At 37.0% G+C, this 19876-nt stretch overlaps 1 protein-coding gene across 2 annotated transcripts in view; it reads left to right on the forward strand.

Annotated features, from left to right (window-relative positions):
• The window catches only part of NAA16 (N-alpha-acetyltransferase 16, NatA auxiliary subunit), an 88269-nt gene that overhangs the window by 56767 nt on the left and 11626 nt on the right, over window positions 1-19876 (forward strand). For both annotated transcript variants that reach the window (XM_081083776.1, XM_081083777.1), the window contains 6 exons: window positions 6484-6556; window positions 9525-9694; window positions 10040-10192; window positions 11143-11271; window positions 17150-17363; window positions 18078-18271. In XM_081083776.1, the coding sequence (XP_080939902.1) occupies window positions 6484-6556; window positions 9525-9694; window positions 10040-10192; window positions 11143-11271; window positions 17150-17363; window positions 18078-18271 (933 nt within the window). The remainder of the gene's footprint in view (window positions 1-6483; window positions 6557-9524; window positions 9695-10039; window positions 10193-11142; window positions 11272-17149; window positions 17364-18077; window positions 18272-19876) is intronic.

Consider the following 19876-nt stretch of genomic DNA (forward strand, 5'->3'; position numbering starts at 1 on the left):
AGTTACAGATATTCTAAGTGAGATTGACAGAGTGGTATTGACCATAGTGGGTTAAAAATGTTATCTTTTATGTTGTTGCTAATCCTCACCCAAAGACATTTTTTCCATTGATTTTGAGAAGAGGGAGGGAGGGAGGAAGGGAGGAGAAAGAGAGAGGTAAGAGACACATTGATTAGCTGTTTCCTGCATGTGCCCTAACCTGGACCAAGGATTGAACCTGCAACCCAGGTACATGCCAGTAACTGGGAATCAAACCCAAAAAAGAGGAAAAAACTAAGATGGCGGCATAGGTAAACACCGGAAATTGCTGCCTCGCACAACCACTTCAAAACTACAATTAAAAGACAAAACAGACATCATCCAGAACTACAGGAAGGCTGGCTGAGTGTAAATTCTACAACTAGAAGGAAAGAGAAAAGCACACTGAGACTCAGAGGAGGTGCGGAAGTAAAGTGCAGAGATACGGAGACGCATGTGGAAAGGGCTGGCAACGGAGGACGCAGTTGTCTTTTTCAATCGGGAGGGAGACACAAGCTCCCAACTGCTCTGAACTCCACTTCTGGGCAAGTCTCTGGGGACCCAGACTCATACGGGGAGAAACTGGACTGTCTGGCATCGGGCCCAACTCGAGGGCGGCTTTCTCTCAGAGGTGCTTGCAGCGATTACCGAGGGACACTGAGACCCCGGGACTCTTAGGGCAGGGCTGAGGGTCAGCCATAGCTGTTTACTCCGCCCTGTTGATTCCCTGAGACCCCGCCCCACCCAAGCTGCTAGCAGAGGCATTTGCATATGAATGGCCTAGCCCTTTGCAATCTAAAATTACCTAACAAACTGCAGCTGGGTCAGAGAGACCCAGAACATCCAAAAGAAGGCCCAAGGCCCCACAGCAGCTTGCACTGCTTCACAGCTGGGCCTCATCTGGGCACTTCCAAACCCCAAACAAGGAAGAGGAATCTGCAGATCTCTCTGTAGCTCCTGCTGGGTAGCCTCAGGAAGAGGCTAAATTAGCACCTCCTTAGATCCAAGAGCCAGTGTACCCAGTGGTCAGAGTGGGACCATCCAGATTACAACTCCTCAGATCCATAAAGGACACACTCAGGGGGCAGACTCAGTGAGCACCAAAGCCCCACTGAAGCAAATCTTGCCCCAGAAGGGTTTCTCCAGTACAGAAGTTCTCCCACTGTAGACACAGCTGATTCTCACAGCCAATTGGCCTGGAGGTCATTTTCTCCCAGTGATACCAACAACAATCAAGGCTTAAATACAACAAGACTGTGCACAAAGCCCATAAAGGGGTGCACCAACAGTGTCTACCTCAGGTAATTGGGGAGGCTGAGCCATTGGGCCCTATAGGACACCTAGCCCACGAAGCCACTCTATCAGCACAGGGAAGCAGCCAAAATGCAGAGACAAAGAAACAGGTCACAAATGACTGAAATGTAGGAAAGCAAGCTACTGGATATAGAGTTCAAAACCACGGTTATAAGGTTTTTCAAGAATTTTCTAGAAACCGCCGATAAATTTAGTGAGACCCTCGAGGATATGAAAAAGGACCAAATATAAATTAAGCATACACTGACTGAAATAAAGAATAATGTACAGAGATCCAACAGCAGATAAGAGGATCCCAAGAATCAAGTCAAAGATTTGAAATACGAAGAAGCAAAAAACACCCAACCGGAAAAACAAAAAGAAAGAAGAATCCAAAAATATGAAGATAGTGTAAGGAGTCTCTGGGACAACTTCAGGCATACCAGCATCCAAATTATAGGGGTGCCAGAAGAAGAGAGAGAGCAAGATATTGAAAACCTATTTGAAGGAATAATGACAGAAAACTTCCCCTACCTGGGGAAAGAAATAGACTTCCAATCCAGGAAGTGCAGAGAACCCCAAACAAAAGGAATCCAAAGAGGACCACACCAAGTCACATCATAATTAAAATGCCAAGAGCAAAAGACGAAGAGAGAATCTTAAAAGCAGCAAGAGAAAAAAAGTCAGTTACCTACAAGGAAGTTCCCATACGATTGTCAGCTGATTTCTCTCAACAGAATCTATGCAGGCCAGAAGGGCGTAGCAAGAAATATTCAAAGTGATGAATAGCAAGAACCTACAACCAAGATTACTTTATCCAGCAAAGCTATCATTCAGAATTGAAGGTCAGATAAAGAGCTTCACTGATAAGAAAAAGCTAAAGGAGTTCATCACCACCAAACCAGCATTATATGAAATGCTGAAAGGTATTCTTTAAGAAGAGGAAGAAGAAGAAAAAGGTAAAGATAAAAATTATGAACAGTAAATACATATCTATCAACAAGTGAATCTAAAAATCAAGTGAATATACAATCTGATGAACAGAGTAAACTGGTGAATATAATAGAATCAGGGGCATAGAAAGGGAGTGGACTGACAATTCTCAGGGCAGAAAGGGGTATGGGAGGTGTGCGAAGAGACTGGACAAAAATCGTACACCTATGGATGAGGACAGTGTGGGGGTTAAAGGCAGAGGGTGGGGTGGGAACTGGGTGGAGGGGAGCTATGGGGGGAAAAAAGAGGAATAACTGTAAAAATCTGAACAATAAAGATTTATTTTAAAAAAAAAGACTCTTCAGTGTGTGGGCCAATGCCCTTACCACTAGCCATACTGACCAAGGCAAACACTTCTATTTTAATTTTGCTTTATAATAAATCTTTTTTTTTTAATATATTTTATTGATTTTTTACAGAGAGGAAGGGAGAGAGATAGAGAGCCAGAAACATCGATGAGAGAGAAACATCGATCAGCTGCCTCCAGCACATCCCCTATTGGGGATGTGCCCGCAACCCAGGCACATGCCCTTTACCGGAATCGAACCTGGGACCTTTCAGTCTGCAGGCCGACGCTCTATCCACTGAGCCAAACCGGTTTTGGCATAATAAATCTTTTTGAAATATTTTTATCAGATTTCAAATTCTAGTGTGACTCGAACTAACTAGAGCAGTAGTTCTCAACCTTCCTAATGCCGCGACCCTTTAATACAGTTCCTCATGTTGTGGTTTCCCCCAACCATAAAATTATTTTCGTTGCTACTTCATAACTGTAATTTTGCTACTGTTATGAATCGTAATGTAAATATCTGATCTGCAGGATGTATTTTCATTGTTAGAAATTGAACATAATTAAAGCATAGTGATTAATCACAAAAACAATATATGTGTTTTCCGATGGTCTTAGGCGACCCCTGTGAAAGGGTCGTTTGACCCCCAAAGAGGTCGTGACCCACAGGTTGAGAACCGCTGAACTAGAGGGCTTCCTATAAACAGGTTACTGCTCATCCCAGAGTTGTAAATCTGGGGTTTGGTCCAATAATTTGCATCTCTAACAGATTACCAGGTGATGCTAATGTTGATGACATTAACGATCTGAGAACCACACTTTTAAGAACCATGAGGTTTTTTATTTTTTAAATTACTGTGGTGAAATTTTAGCATAAAATTTACAATTAACTGTAAGTTTTGTCTTTTTACCGCGATCAGCAAGGCTAGAGAGCAGATGAATCATGAGTAGGGGTGGCTGGGGACTGAGAAAAGGAAAAAAAAAGAGACATAGAGACAGTAGGGAAAGCTGGGACCAGGTGGGATAGCTGCCCTCTGATGGAGGGACAGTGACCCAGAGCTGGTGCAGGAAGTTTTACTAGAGTTTAAGACAAAGGAAATTATGTGAAATCATGGTTAAAGATCAAGCTATAATTCTTCATTCTTGTGTCTTCTTTGTAATTGTCACTCCTGGCTGAGCCCGGATAATTGTGTCCATTCCTTGCACCAGGCTGAACATAGATAATGAAACCCACCCCCTGGCACCTGAGCTCAAAGGGTCAGGCTGACAACATACCTGCCTCTGGTATGGTATGTTTCCAGGACGTGGTCTTGCCGACGTCACTGGACTCAGCCAACAATCAGCTCATGTGCCTTCCCAGGCACTCTCTACAATTAACCATTTAAGTGTATAGTTTAGTGGTAGTGAGTACATTCACATTTTTGTGTAATCATCATCATCTTCTATCCCTATATCTCTTTTCATTTGTAGAATTGACATTCAATACCTATTAAACAATAACTTTCAATTTTCCCCTCCTCCCAGCCCCTGACAACCATTATTATGCTTTCTGTCTTTATGATTTTGAGTAGGGTTAGGTAGCTCATATAAGTGGGATCATATAGTACCTGGCTTATTTCACTTAGCATAATGTCCTCAAGATTCATTCATGTTTAGAATATTGCAAACTTTCTTTCTTTTTTAAGGCTGAAAATATCTCAAGTTATGTACATACCATATTTTGCTTATCTATTCATTCATTGATAGGTACTTGGGTTGCTTCCACATTTTGGTTATTGTGAATAATTCTCTTCTAGATCCTGCTTTTATTTTTGGGATGAATATACTCAGAAATAGAATTGCTGGGTCATTTTGTAATTCTGTTTTTAATTTTTTTGAGGTAGTGCCATGTTTTCCATAACAATTATACTATTTTACATTCCTACCAACTGTGCAAAAGTGTTCCAAAATCTTTATATCCTCATCATGTTGTTTTTATTTGTTTTGTTTTAGCCATTCTTCCTGGGTGTGAAGTTGTATCTCATTGTAGTTTTTATTTGCATTTCTGTAATGATTATTGGTGTGCCTCTTTTCATGTGCTTATTGGTTATTTATATATCATTTCTGGAAGAATGTCTGTTCAAGTACTTGTCTCGTTTTTTAAATCAGATTGGTTTTTTTGTTTGTTTTTTGAGTTCTCTGTATATTCTGGATAGTGATCTTTTATTAATACATGATTTGCAAATATTTTCTCCCATTCTGTGGGTTGCCTTTTTACTCTGTGGGTAGAGGCTCTTGATGCACAAAATTTTAAAAATTTCATGAAGTTTAATTTGTCTATTTTTGTTTTGTTTTGTTTGTTACCAATACCTTTGGTGTCATATACAAGAAAGCATTGCCAAATCCAATATTGGGAAGCTTTTTTGTCCTGTTTTTCCCCCCTAAGAGTTTTGTTGTGATAGGTCTTATATTTAGGTTCTTAATCCATTTTGAGTTTTTGGTTTCTAGTGTTACTGTAACTCTGTGAGTCAAGAATTGCCCTTTAGTAATAAGTGTGCTGGGGACATTGGTGACCAATATAGCAGAGTAGTTAAAAAGCTAACCTCTGGAGCCTTGTTGCTTGGGTTAATTCTGGTTCTTCCATTTTGTACTTAACAGCTAATTTTAATTTTCCTTTGCATGTTTAAAGCATTTGTGACAATTAGTGGCTTATTATTGTTATTGTTACCCTGCCAGGTATATTCTTTCTTTCTGGTGGTATTAGTAGCATCCTACTTTATAAAACTAGAAAACTTTCGAATTATCAAAATAATACCATATTGGTCAGACACTATTAAAAGTTTTAATGGTTTTCCTTCACTTTTATTTTTGACATTATAACAGATTTCATTACACAAAACGTTATAATCCCCAAACCATATCTATAATAATAAAAGTGTACTATGCTAATTAGAAAGCCAGGGCTTCGAGGGAAGCCCGAGTCCAGGGTGCTGGAGGCAAGCCGGTGCCAACAGCCAGGGGAAGGAAGGCCTACTCTTGTATGAATTTCGTGCATTGGGCCTCTAGTATACTATATAAGTCAGACAGAAAGTATGTACACATAACTTTGTTGTAAAAAGGTATAGTTGCTATGGAAATTCCTTCACTTTTGACCTTTATTTATTTATTTATTTTTTTGAGTTCACAAATAAGATAGTTATTTTCTAACTTATTCTAAATAGTTAACATTAATAGGCATTTAAAACCAATAGGTACATTTAATGTCTACTGCCACTTCTAATTTATGTAACTTTTCATTTGGCACTTTTAGGACATAGCACATTTATAGTGCAGTTTATAATATTCTTGTTCTACCTGAGTAGCATTGAAATTCAAATCTGTTTATTAAAGTGATCACTAAAAACAATGGTAGCTTAAGCATCTAGTTTACTTAACCTCCTCTTCGATGAACTCACTGTATAATTTGGATCAATTTTATTTGACTTTTTTATGAGTGATATTTTAGAAAATTTGAATATGACTACAACTTCACATTAAAACAGTGAGAAACAAACAGCAAATAAATTAACTTGGTAATAAATTATACAGATGTGTTTATTGGGGAAATAAAGGTTTTGTAATAACTAATAATAGTTTGTCCTTCAAAACCTGAAACTACTTATTGAGATGAGAAATTAATGACATTATATTTTATTATTAATAAAGAGATCAGTGTGTTTTGTGTGTATGTGTGTGTGTTTTCTCACTTTTCCCCACATAGGAACTGGGGAAGAGCAGACACTTTAGTAGCTTAGTTAATTTTTAATTTTGAAATAATCTGTATATTGTTTCCAAATCTAATTTAATTTATAATAAATATAAATACCTTTAATGAAATATTTAAAAAATTTAAAACTATGTTTCTTTAACAGATTTCTGTGATCCAGGAACTTGTTACTAATTATGAAGCCTCTCTTAAAACATGTGACTTTTTTAGCCTTTATGGTAAGTTTAAATTAGATTCAACTGGAATTTGATTATTCATTTTAATCCATATTTAATCATTTACAGTAAAACTATCTTATGTTTATTATGTACATGATACATGATGGCCATTTACTGAAAAGTTTTTGAATTAGTGAATGAAAAAAAAGAGCACTTTAATTTAACTTATGTTTTCCATAATGTGAGGTGGGAGTTAACCCTATTTTAACACAAGTAAACAGACTTGAGAGACTGAGTGAGTGGCTTGCCAGAGATGATACAGTTCATTTTATTGAAATGCATTATTACTGAATCCCTACTCTCCGTTTTTTTTTTTTACTTTAAATTCTGTAAAATTTGGTTCTTTGTTTTTCTGTTTGTAGGGGCATATGTAAATGAAGGCTACTTCAGAAAACACTCTAGATTGCTTTCAGTGATGCAGATGATAACTTTAGTCTGGTTTCTTCGTGTCTTTTATATGTCATTGCTCCTTTGTTTTTGTTAGTTTGAAACAAATTCCAAATAATAGACACAGAAGTAAATAGAATAATGAACTCTTGTGTCCTCATCACCCAGCTTCTGCTATGAACATTTTGCCAGTCTTATTTGAAGTACCTTCTGTCTACTTCTTTTCCGGGAATATTTTTAAAGCAGACATACTGTTTTACCTGTCATTACTTTAGTATACATCACTAGCTGTTTAAAACACTTAACAGAAGATGTAACCACAGTTCTAACACAGAATTAATTCTCATACCGTATTATCTAACACCCAGAATACATGCAAATTTCCCTGATTACCTTAAGTCTTTGTATAATTTGTTTATTTCAGTCTGGATCCCACTAAACTCCACTTTTGATTTTTATGTCTCTGATATTCTTTTAATCTTGAGTAATGTCCTCCACTCACTTTTTAAAATAATGTTATTTGTTGAAAGGTTATTTGTCTTGTGGAATGTCCCATATTCTGGATTTGGCTGATTTGCTTTCTCATGGTATCATGTAATATATTTTGCTATCATCCATATTTCTTGTAAACTCATAGTTAGATTTACAGGCTTGATTAGAATCAGGTTCTATTTGAGTACTTCATATGTGATGCATTGTGCTCCTGTTATATCACAACTTGAGGCAGAAGATACTCTGTCTCTCTGTAATGTTAAGGTTGGTCAGGGTTTAGACCAGCTGTAGGCAAACTACGGCCTCCGGTCCGTTTGAAATGAATAAAACTAAAAAAAAAAAAAAAAAGACGGTACCCTTGTATGTAATGATGTTTACTTTTAATTTATATTAGTTCACACAAACACTCCATCCATGCTTTTGTTCCAGCCCTCCGGTCCAGTTTAAGAACCCATTGTGGCCCTCGAGTCAAAAAGTTTGCCCACCCCTGGTTTAGACAGTGCCAGCCTGATCTACCCATTAAAGCATTCCTCATTGGCCTCTCACCTAATGGTTTCAGCAGCCACTGAGAATCTTTGCCCCAATCCCTTATTCAAATCATCATTTCTTCTGTATTTATTAGTTAGAAATGTTATAAAGAGCTTCCCCTCATCAAATATTCAGTTCCTCTGAACTATAGTTTATGGAGGAGGAACAAGATAAATGCTGGGCTCTTTGCCTTTCTTTATTATTTGTGTTTTAATTTATAGTAATTTGTGTGTTTGCATGTTGTTGTTTTATTTGGTAGCTAGTCTAGATGACCTGAGTTTTTCTGATGTAGTATGGGTAAATTCTCTTTTTCATTCTTTTTTCCTCATTTTATACCTGTAGAATTTAGCCAATTCTATAATCTATTTTGAGAGCTTGGTGTTTATTTCTTTATTTACTCTATTGTAGCTTGAGGATACAGTATGGGTAACAGCTGATTGTATGTGAGTGTTGTTGTCACATAGGGTTACTTCTACCTTGTCAGGAAAGTATCCTATATAATAAAGAGCTAATATGCAAATGGTTGACATGCCCTCGTGCCGGGGCTGGGGGACCTGAGGCCGTGCCCCCTGCCCTGGCGCCGGGGCCGTGGAACCTGAGGCCATGTTCCCTGCCCAGTGGGGCTTGACAGGGACCTGAGGCTGTGCCCCCTGCCCTGTGGGGCTTGATGGGGTTGGGGCTGGCCAGGTCTGGGTCTTGGACGATTTCGAGGTTCACACAGTTGTGCAGGGACTTGACTCTGGGTCCCACGGCATGCCCCAGACTGACAGGAGGGAGATTTTCATATACATCTTACTATTTTTCTTTCATCTCTGACACTTCTATTATAGAGAAAGGGCAAATAGCAATATTAAAATATTTCCTGTAATTAAATTCCTTTTAATGTGCACAAATTTTGTGCACCTGGCCACTAGTCTATATATATAAAAGGCTAATATGCAAAGTGTCCCCTTGGGAGTTTGACCGCTTGCTATGATGTGTGCTGACCACCAGGGGGCGGCGCGGAATGAAGGAAGGCCCTGGCTGGCAGCCAGAAGGCCCCGATCAGTCCTGATTGCCGGCCAGGCCTAGGGACCCTACCCATGTACAAATTTCGTGCACCGGGCCTCTAGTCTTCTTCATACTCTTCAACTTTGGGTTTCCCTGATTTAGTGTTGAAGCCTAGACAATGTTAAGCCCTGGCAGTTCTTGCCTTTGTGGAAATCTTGCGGTGGTAGTTAGGGACATTTTTTCTCCTATCTACTTTCCTTGACTTTTCCTGGGTCTGCTGTCTTACGTGCCCAGCCTTGAGAATTCGTAGTTAGATTCTTTGGAGTGAGGGTGGGGTTAGAAGCCTATGAAACTAGTATCTTATTTCTTTGCTTGGCTGCTACTTTTTGAACTTGATGGCAAGAAGTCATACCTCTTTCTGTTGAAATTGGTTATTTTGCTGGCTTTTTACTGTTTATTATTATAACAACTTTTTATTTCATTATGCTTTGGGGCAGAGAAAGTATCTGATATCCTTTATTCTTTACTTTGCCTTCTTCCCTATAATAATTTTATATTTGTTTGATTGCAGAAAATGGGGAGAAGGAGCCCCCAACAACACTACTCTGGGTTCAATATTTCCTGGCACAGCACTTTGATAAACTTGGGCAATATTCTGTGGCTCTGGATTATATTAATGCTGCAATTGCTAGTACTCCAACTCTAATAGAATTATTCTATATGAAAGCAAAAATTTACAAGGTAAAATCCTAGACATATTTTTTGAATAATTGAAAAATTTAACCACTTAAGAACTCTTGGAGTTATTTTTCTGTAGAAATAACTTTTATGGAACCCTGATAATCTATTTTTAATACTCTAATAATCCTAAAGAGTTTTAGGTTGCATATTTTTATACTCAGTGTTAATCATTTGATTCAGCTCTTAGTAAGTGTGAATTTTAATTTATCTAAAGATTTCTAGATAAATTTTACAGAAATGGCACCAAATTTCTAAGTTGTTTTTCTAAACTGTTGTTATTTGTATTGTATCCATATTCTCTTAATCATAAACTATTAATTTCTGTAATATTTTAATCTCTTAAAGCATATAGGTAATCTCAAAGAAGCTGCAAAGTGGATGGATGAAGCACAGTCTTTAGATACGGCTGATAGATTCATAAATTCCAAATGTGTAAAATATATGCTTCGAGCAAATATGATAAGAGAAGCAGAGGAAATGTGCTCCAAGTTCACAAGGGTAGGAAGTAGCATGTAATGATGAGTCAATAAAATTAAACTTCACTACTGTGGTGATTTTTGAAGTTTGCCACTAAAGTTCTTGAGAATTCATTTTTGTTATTTTTTTAAATCCCATTTAGCTTGTATCCTATGTATGGTTTCTTACAGAGGAGGTTGAGTGTGTGTGTGTGTGTGCATGTGCTTCTGGGGGGAATGGTTAAAAAACAATAGCAGGAGCAGCCCTGGTTGGGTGGCTCAGTTGATTAGAGCATCCTTCCGTAAACTAAAAAATTGCGTGTTCGATTCCCAGTCAGGGCACATGGAAACATACCTAGGTTTTGAGTTTGATCCCCAGTCAGGGTGTGTATGGGAGGCAACCAATCGTTGTTTCTCTCATGTAGATTTTTTTGTTTGTTTATTCCTTTTTCCTCTCTCTCTTCCTCTCTCTCTCTAAAATCAGTAGAAACATATCCTTGGGTGAGGATTAAAAATAAAAAAGCATTAGCAGAAGCAACCTAACTTTATACAAAAACTAGAGGCTCGGTGCACAAAATTCGTGCATGGGGGGGTGTCTCTCAGCCTGGCCTGCACCTTCTCCAATCTGGGACCCCTCAGGGGATGTCTGCCTGCCAGCTTAGGCCCTGTCGCAATCTGGGATTCCTTGCTCCTTACTGCTTGGCTCGCTGCTCCTTACTGCTCCATATGTCTTCTGGCTGAGCGGTGCTCCCCCTGTGGGAGCACACTGACCACCAGGGGGCAGCTCCTGAGTTGAGCGTCTGCCCACTGGTGGTCACTATGCATCATAGCAACTGGTCGTTCTGGTCGTTCCGCCATAATGGTTGATTAGGCTTTTATTATATAGATTGCTATTGTCATAATATTTGTAGCTATAGTTGTAAAAGAGAAAATGAGATATTTTGAATCTCTTTTATTACTTGCTTCTTATATTAATGAATGCTTGTATTTTAGGAAGGAACATCTGCCATGGAAAATCTAAATGAAATGCAGTGTATGTGGTTTCAAACAGAGTGCATTTTAGCTTATCAGCGTTTGGGGAGATATGGGGATGCCTTGAAAAAATGCCATGAAGTAGAAAGGGTAAGTTGATAGAATTTTGACTTTATTTTTCTCTTGTAAAGTGATGGAAAAAAGCAGTTATTTTTCTACATGGCATCATCTACCTTTTTTATCTACTTTGGAAATTTCACTGTGAAAATTCTTGACCTTTAGTCTTTCAAACATTCAGAGGTTGTGAATAAATGATTGCTTTTGTTTATCCTCATATGGTTATGATTTCAACATCTCCATATTTTTTTCTAAAGGAAGAAGTAAAGGATTAATTTAGTAAGTCATTATTGCTATTAATAACATATATTCAAAATCTCTATTCCCTAATTGGGCCATTATTTGATTTTCATTACTAGCCTAGAAGGACACACGAGCTGATGGCCATCTCTTTTCCCTTTATGTCAGGATCTGCTCAGTAGTCAGCCTCTCTCCAGTTTGTCTTCCCGGGATATTTGTTCTCACATTCAGTACTTTGTACAGCAGTCTGTGACTGATTTGCAGGCTTATTTTTATTACTTGCTTTTAGGATGATGTGTGTGATGTGCCTTAGTGAGGGGCCTTTTCTTTTCCTTTGTGTGAATTTTGTTTCCTGTTCTTTGTCATCTCTGAAGCACTCTCCTTCCAAATGGACAACAGGAGGAAAAGAGCCACAAATGCACCCCTGAGGCAGTCCTCAGCAGCCCTCAGTTGGGCTCTATCGGCACCACTGTTCCCATGCTGACGCAGTATTAAACCGCAGGCATCATAGTCAGGTGAGCCTGAAGTCTGCACTCTGGCAGTCACTTTGGCCTTTTTCCCATATGAAATTTCTGAGGTTATCCAAAGGAAAGGCTAAATTTTAGGGGGTGGCTTTTGATGGGAACTGGAGCTAGGATTATACCTGAGCCCTTTTATAAATAACCTAGTTTTTGCTTTGTTTTCTTTTCTTTTTAAGCCTGGGCTTGATGGTTATATCTCTGGGAACTATTTTCATCTCCTTGAAAATATAAAGCCCTTGGATGATAAGTGAACTATTCAGGAAATATCCAAATATTGTGTAAATCAGGCTCTTCTGTGATACAAACGTAGATCACTAGCTTGATGACTGTTACTTTAAAACATTGTTTGTAATTAGGAAAGATCCATTTTTCATTAACCAAGACATTCTTGGTGAGAGACAGATTGTTTACTTATGGATCAGTAATTCCAGCAGGACCATAACTGGAAATTTATTAGATTTTCTGTGAAAATGAAATTTGAATATCCTTAGGATCATTATAATTATGAACTTTCCAGCTTCATTCCATTCCTCCTAACATTAATAACTATATTACTAATTGCTTTTTAATATTTTTGAAGGTTGTTAGACTATGATTTCATTACTAGGTTTTATTTAGATATTTTACCTTGAATTTTTAGTGATTTTGGCTGAGTAACATGAAGTAAAATTCTGTAATGTCAGAGATTAAGTACAGTTGACCCTTGAACATTGAGGGCCCTTGGGGCACTAACCCCTTTGCAGTTGAAAATCATCGTATAACCACTGTCTGTCCTTTGCATATGTGGATTTCAAACCATGGATCAAAAATAGAGTTGATCTTTGAACAACATGGGTTTGAACTGCACAGGTATTCTTTATACACAGATTTTTAAAAATTATAAAAACCTATGTTCAAGAATCAGCTGTACTTCTAGTTCAAAAAACATGATTTGGCAAAGCATTTTTGAAGAAAAAAAGTATAGGAAATCATTGGTTGAGATTAAAACAGGGCAAAAATCATAACCATCTGGTCATTGTACATAATTATTATTGCTAGAATCTCTGTTGTATTTAGGATTTGCCTTTGGTGCTTAAGAGTAGAAGAAACTAGAAGCAGATAAACAAGAGCCTATTCTTATGTTACTTGTTAGTCTTTTCGTAGTGAATTCATACTGAAAGTAAGACGTAACTCATCTAGTGATTATATATGAGTGCCTAATACAAATAGGGTGATTAAAACTTGTTGACTGACTCTGCTTCTAAAATTAATTTCTAATATAATTAATGTAATCTAAAAAATTCTTAATGATGTAATTGTAAGGATTTAGGAGTAATTACTGAATTAAAAGATTTATCATGATAGGTATCTGCATGAGTTACTTTTGTTCCTGAGTTTAAAATACTTTAGTAAAGAAATGAGCACCTTTCAAAAATAAAATTTTGTAGTTTACTCTCTAAATAAAAGGTTAGTTAATAGAGAAGTTCAAATAAGGGGCTAAGTCTTGTGCCTTTTAGAACTCCTTCCAGCATTCTTTCTTTGAGGCAGTTTCAGTTGGGATACATATTGCTGTGAGCTCTTACTAACTGGATTTGAAATGTTAGAATTCTAGAATGGCCCAGTGTAGTACTTTTTCTGTCTTTATCTTGCCCCCCTTATAGGATTTTAGGATTATGTATACAGGTTATATAGAGAGAGTCTAACTCAATATGATGTTTAGAACTTGAGTTTTATTCAACGCAAAGCAAAACAACTGTCTTTAAAATATTGGATATAGCCGAAACCGGTTTGGCTCAGTGGATAGAGCGTCGGCTTGCGGGCTGAAAGGTCCCAGGTTCGATTCCGGTCAAGGGCATGTACCTGGGTTGCGGGCACATCCCCAGTAGGAGATGTGCAGGAGGCAGCTGATCGATGTTTCTCTCTCATCGATGTTTTTAACTCTCTATCTCTCTCCCTTCCTCTCTGTAAAAAATCAATAAAATATATTTAAAAAAATATTGGATATAAACTTGTGCTCAGAATAAAATTTAAAACTATTTTATCTTTCAAGAATTGAATTTTCGCCTGGCCGGCGTGGCTCAGTGGTTGAGCATCAACCTGTGAGTCAGGTGATCATGGTTTGATTTCTGGTCAGGGCACATGCCTTGGTTGCAGGCTTGATCCCCAGTATGGGACGTGCGGAAGGCAACCAGTCAGTGATTATCTCTCATCATTGATGTTTCTATCTCTCTTTCCCCCTCCCTTCCTTTCTGAAATCAATTTTAAAAAGACCTGAATTTTCTTTTCCCGTTTTTCAGATTGATTTTATTTTAGTGTACTGATTTGTATCTGAAACAGAGCAACAATACATATTTTGAAAACTTTTTGATAAGATGTAGGATTTCTGATAGCTCACAACTATAGGAAGTTCATAACTTTTATCTTCTAGTGCATCCTAATCGTTATCAAATTGACACATGCTTTATAATGGCAGATTCTCTCTATATAAAGAAAATAGTGTTGCTTATTATCCTCTTTGATCTAGTTATTACTATATTTTAATTCCAGAGGTTTTTGTTGTATTTCTGTGTGTGGGTTCTCATTAGTCTACTCCAGTAACTCTGAGAAGGAATGGGTAGATGAATCTGGGTCAGAAGTGAGGGCCTCGTAGCAAATGCCTAATGAAAATCACACTCTTAAGCTCTGAATAGTATTTCTTACTTCTTTGCTGACTTGTCTTACTTTGATTCAAGCCTAACTTTGGAATTTAAGCAATTCCTGCATTACTACTTCCTATCACTAAGAAAAAGAAAGAGAAAGAACTAGTGTTTATGATGAGGGGAGAATTGAGTTAGGGCATAAACAGTATGTTAAAATTTGGGTACCTAGAGTCTGTGGTGAGCTAAGTGATCTTATCATGTTCATGTTTGATCAAAGTGCAGGAAAACTAACTTTATCTGTTTGTGTTACCTAGTATATTTTTATGTTTTATAAATTTAGAGATCTGAAAGTCAACCCAAGATGTGGTACAAAGGAGATATTTGTGGTAATTAGACATTATGTATCTTGATTGTGGTATTGGTTACTCGAATCTAAAAAACTGTACACACAAGTTGTACAAATGCCAGTCTTTTGGTTTTGATATTGTAGTATAGTTCTGTAGGATGTAGCCTTTTGGGGGAAACTGAGGGAAGAGTGTATAGAACATCTCCATACTACCTTGCAACTTCCTCTGTATCTATAATTATTCCAAATAAAAAGTTAAAAAACAGAAAATCAACCTAAGATTATTTAGTTGTTTTTAAGTAGGATTCTCCAAACATGGTTTCTTCCAAAAGCAAAATTATTTTGTAGTACCCATGTTTTCAGGTTTAATCTAGTCATATCTGGTCTACCACCATTAGTTTATTTATTATAGAGTGATCAACATCCAAGTTTGGAGGGCTCAGCAAGTTCCTGAGACACAAGGTTTTCAGTGGAAAAACTGAAAGCCTCAGGCAAAGTGGATAAGTTGGTTACCCTATTTATGGAAGACATTAACTGGAGAGAGGCAGCCTGTGGGCTGTTACTGATAAAGAGGAGGCTTTAAATGTTTGTGATTCCTTCTGAGACTTGACTTAAAAAAATCTATGTTTACTAATGCTGGTAGGAATATCTCTTGAAACGTGCTGCTTCTCAGCCTAAAAAAGGTCCTGTAACCTCTTAAAGTTTTTATCTCCATGAATTTTGGCACTGCAATTTTCCTCAGTCAGTTTTATTGAATTTTAACATATTCTTACTGTGCTAGACATAACTTGATTGACATTAAGGAAGATCATGAACAACTTTATGAAATATATAATTCTTTTTTAAAAAAAAACAAGCTCGCTATTTATGAATTGGTTTGTGTTATTGATGGGAGGAATGCAATTTTCAAATATAATGACATTAAAGCATGGTTCTTGAAGTAGTAAATAAAACTAATATGTTCATTTTTTTTCTATTGTGTACATTTTCCACATTGTGTACTTCTTATCTTAAAATTCTTCTTTTAAAATCTCAGGTACTTAATGTAATTCTGTGTATGGTGTGTTTCTAATTACCAAGACAACTAAAATTATCAAATGATGTGGACACTAATGTGTCCTCTTGCATGGTGAGTTTCTAGGCCCCAGGACAGAGGGAATATGAAGGGTAGAAGAGCTTGCTCTGTATTGGTGTGTTGAATCATTATTTTTTCTGTTTTTGGAGAAGCTACTAATAAAGTAGGAGGAAAAAAAAAAGCAGGCAGAGATGCATGTAGGGAAGAAAATAAAAGTATAAATTGTTTGTAGGGAGTTAATCTTCTCCTTTCTATGTAAGAAATTGGTGCTTAAACTTTTGAGGGGCCATTGACCCTTTGAAATTAGATGAAAGCTTCAAGCTCTTTCCTTAGGAAAATGTTATTAGGTTTATACATAGGCTTCAGACTAAGAACCTTTGCTAAAATGGAATGTAGGTAGATTAATGGTAGCTTATTGAGCGAGAGAAACCCATAATGCTCTGTTTGTATAGCAGTTCACAGCTTAGAATGAACTTTAAAGTATGCTCTTATTTGATCTTTAACAACCTTATGAAATTGGCAATATAGATGTTATTCCTAACTTAAATAATCCAGGATCTAGATAATTGAGGTCACATGCCTGATCAGCACCTGGTCTCTTGAATTGGCCAATATTGTGCTTATTAAGTGTCTGCTGTGTTGGGCCTTGTGCCAGGCAGTAGAGATAGACATGACAAGGCCTACTCTTGAAGAGCTCATAGTTGAGCAGAGCAGTTTGATTTGTAGACATTTTGTGTCAGTCTATAGTATATAGTCTTCAGTCAGAGCTGTTTAACTCTGCCATGCCGATGTTTAAAGAATACCGAGGAGAAATGTTTCATTAAAACTAAAATATCAGTACATGCTAATTTCCAGGCTTAAAAATCTGACTTAGTACATAGAAATTGAGTATCATCACAAAACATGATTTCTAGTGAATGATCATCACTTGTAGAAAGAAACTTCACTTATATGCAAAGAACTTGTTATCCTTCATAGTGTTAAACACTGAAGAGGGCAAATAAGTGAAATTGTGACTGTTAAAAATGTTTTGGGGGCTTTTTATGATGTTCTTTTCAGAAGTAGACATTATTGACAATGTAAGAAATAATTTTGTGGTTTTGTTTTTAAGCATTTTCTTGAGATAACTGATGATCAATTTGACTTCCATACATACTGCATGAGAAAGATGACTCTTCGTGCCTATGTTGATCTTCTGAGATTAGAAGATATGCTCAGAAGACATGCCTTCTATTTCAAGGCTGCTAGATCAGCAATTGAAATATACTTGAAATTGTATGATAACCCCTTAACCAATGAAAACAAACAACAAGAAATAAATTCAGGTAACTGAGAAAGAACTATTTTTTAAAATTGAAAAGAACACTACATTTAAGAATGTTATTAGTATAAACAGTCCATAGAAAAGTACATTATCAAATGGATGTGAAGACTGTGTGTGTGTGTGTGTGTGTGTGTGTGTGTGAGAGAGAGAGAGAGAGAGAGAGAGAGAGAGAGAGAGAGAGAGAGAGAAATTGGGGGAAGACTTAGAAAAAGCGACAGGATGATGTTCTGTAGCTGATGCTTCTTAATCACACCAATGCAATGACTTGGAATCTTTATTTTTATCTTTAGTAAGGCCAATTCAGGAAAAATAGAAATGTCTATTGGCTAGGCTCTCTTTGACATCATTATTATTATTATTAGTTTGTAATTGAAAAAGGCTTTGAGCTCCTTAGGGAAAAATAATTATTCTTACAACTTCTAGTATCTAATAATGCTAATGAGAATATATAGCTTTTATTCACTAAAATGTTAATATCTAGGAATATTTGAAAAATAGCATAGAGGCAAGTTTCTGATCTTTTATTTGTGATATTTATGTGGTGTCTAGAGATCGTAAGTGTGCTTATATACACTGTCTTATCCTTGAAATACTCTTAAGAGAGTAGTTGCTATCATCAGCCCCAAAAAGCTATATTAGTAGTTTGTATTGTATAAGAATATGAGAAAAAATGGAAACATTGACTCAGAATGTTTATGCATTTGGATATTTATAGAAAACCTGTCAGCTAAAGAATTGAAGAAAATGCTTAGCAAGCAGAGAAGAGCTCAGAAAAAGGCTAAATTAGAAGAAGAGAGAAAGCATGCGGAAAGGGAACGTCAACAAAAAAATCAAAAGAAAAGAAGGGATGAAGAAGAAGAAGAAGCCAGTGGTCTCAAAGAAGAACTTATACCTGAAAAATTAGAAAGGGTGAGATGAATTTATTATGTTAATTTGGTAAAATTTATGTTCTGTTCTGGCTATAAACATGTTTTATTTAAATTTATAAATCAGAAGCCATTTGTAACATTGTTAAAAAATATATTTTTATGATTTCAGAGAAAGAGAGAGATAGAAACATTAATGATGAGAGAGAATCATTGATTAGCTGCCTCCTACATGCCCTCTACTGGGGATCAAGCCTACAACCCGGGCATGTGCCCTTGACCAAAATTGAACCTGGGACGCTTCAGTCTGCAGTCCAACGCTCTATCCACTCAGCCAAACTGGCTAGGGCCATTTGTAACATTACAAATGATATGCTATAAATAATTTTTGAGTGATAATATGCAAATTTTGCTAAAGCATATTATACGTAGAATTATAGTTGTGGTAGGCAGAATTATGACCCTCCAAAGGTGTCTGTGTTCTAAACCCTGGACCCTATGACTATATTAAATTTACATGGCAAAGGGGAATGAAGGTGGCAAATGGAATTTAAGGTTATAATTAGCTGGCCTTAAGATGGGAGATAAGCCTGGATTATCCAGGTGGGCTTAATGTAAATTCACAAGAGGCCCTTAAAAGTGGAAGAGGAAAGAAGGTAGGAGTGGTGTGAAAAGGACTCCACCCCCTGTTGCTGGCCTAGAAGGTGATGGGAGGGGTGGGAATAAGGCAGCTATAAGCAAAAGAATGTAGGCAGCCTTGAGAAGCTGAAAAACACATTAAAACATGTTCTCTCTTAGAGCCTCTGAAAGAGAGTGCAGTCTGGCTGACACTTGATTTTAAATCCAGAGAGACCCATATTTAACTTTTAACCTACAGAACTGCAAGATAATAAATTTGTGTTGTCTTAAGACGTTAAATTTTGTTAATTTGTTATAGCAGCAATACAGTTATCTATTATATATGGAAGCATTTCATATATCTTGCTAGGTATGTGTTAGCTACAAAGAATTAGTTCTTGCCCTGGCCGGTTTGGCTCAGCGGATAGAGCGTTGGCCTGCGGACTCAAGGGTCCCAGGTTCGATTCTGGTCAAGGGCATGTATCTTGGTTGCAGGCACATCCCCAGTGGGGAGTGTGCAGGAGGCAGCTGATCGATGTTTCTCTCTCATTGATGTTTCTGACTCTCTATCCCTCTCCCTTCCTCTCTGTAAAAATCAATAAAATATATATTAAAAAAAAAAAGAATTAGTTCTTCATCTCCAGGATTTAATTATTCAGGGACTAGATTTAGGGGAATATTTTTTTTTCCTGTTTTATTTACTGTGAATTTTTAATTTGTTCTTACTTTTAATTTATTTTTATTTTTATTTTTTTTAAATATATTTTATTGATTTTTTTACAGAGAGGTAGGTAGAGAGATAGAGAGTTAGAAACATCGATGAGAGAGAAACATCGATCAGCTGCCTCCTGCACATCTCCTACTGGGGATGTGCCCGCAACCCAGGTACATGCCCTTAACCAGAATCGAACCCGGGACCTTTCAGTCCGCAGGGCGACGCTCTATCCACTGAGCCAAACCGGTTTCGGCTTGTTCTTACTTTTTAATTTGTAATACTTTTTCTCTGTTATTTGATACAATTATATTTGTC

Source organism: Myotis nattereri (genome assembly GCF_964212035.1).
Source record: "Myotis nattereri genome assembly, chromosome: 2".
NCBI classification, from domain to species: Eukaryota; Metazoa; Chordata; class Mammalia; order Chiroptera; family Vespertilionidae; genus Myotis; species Myotis nattereri.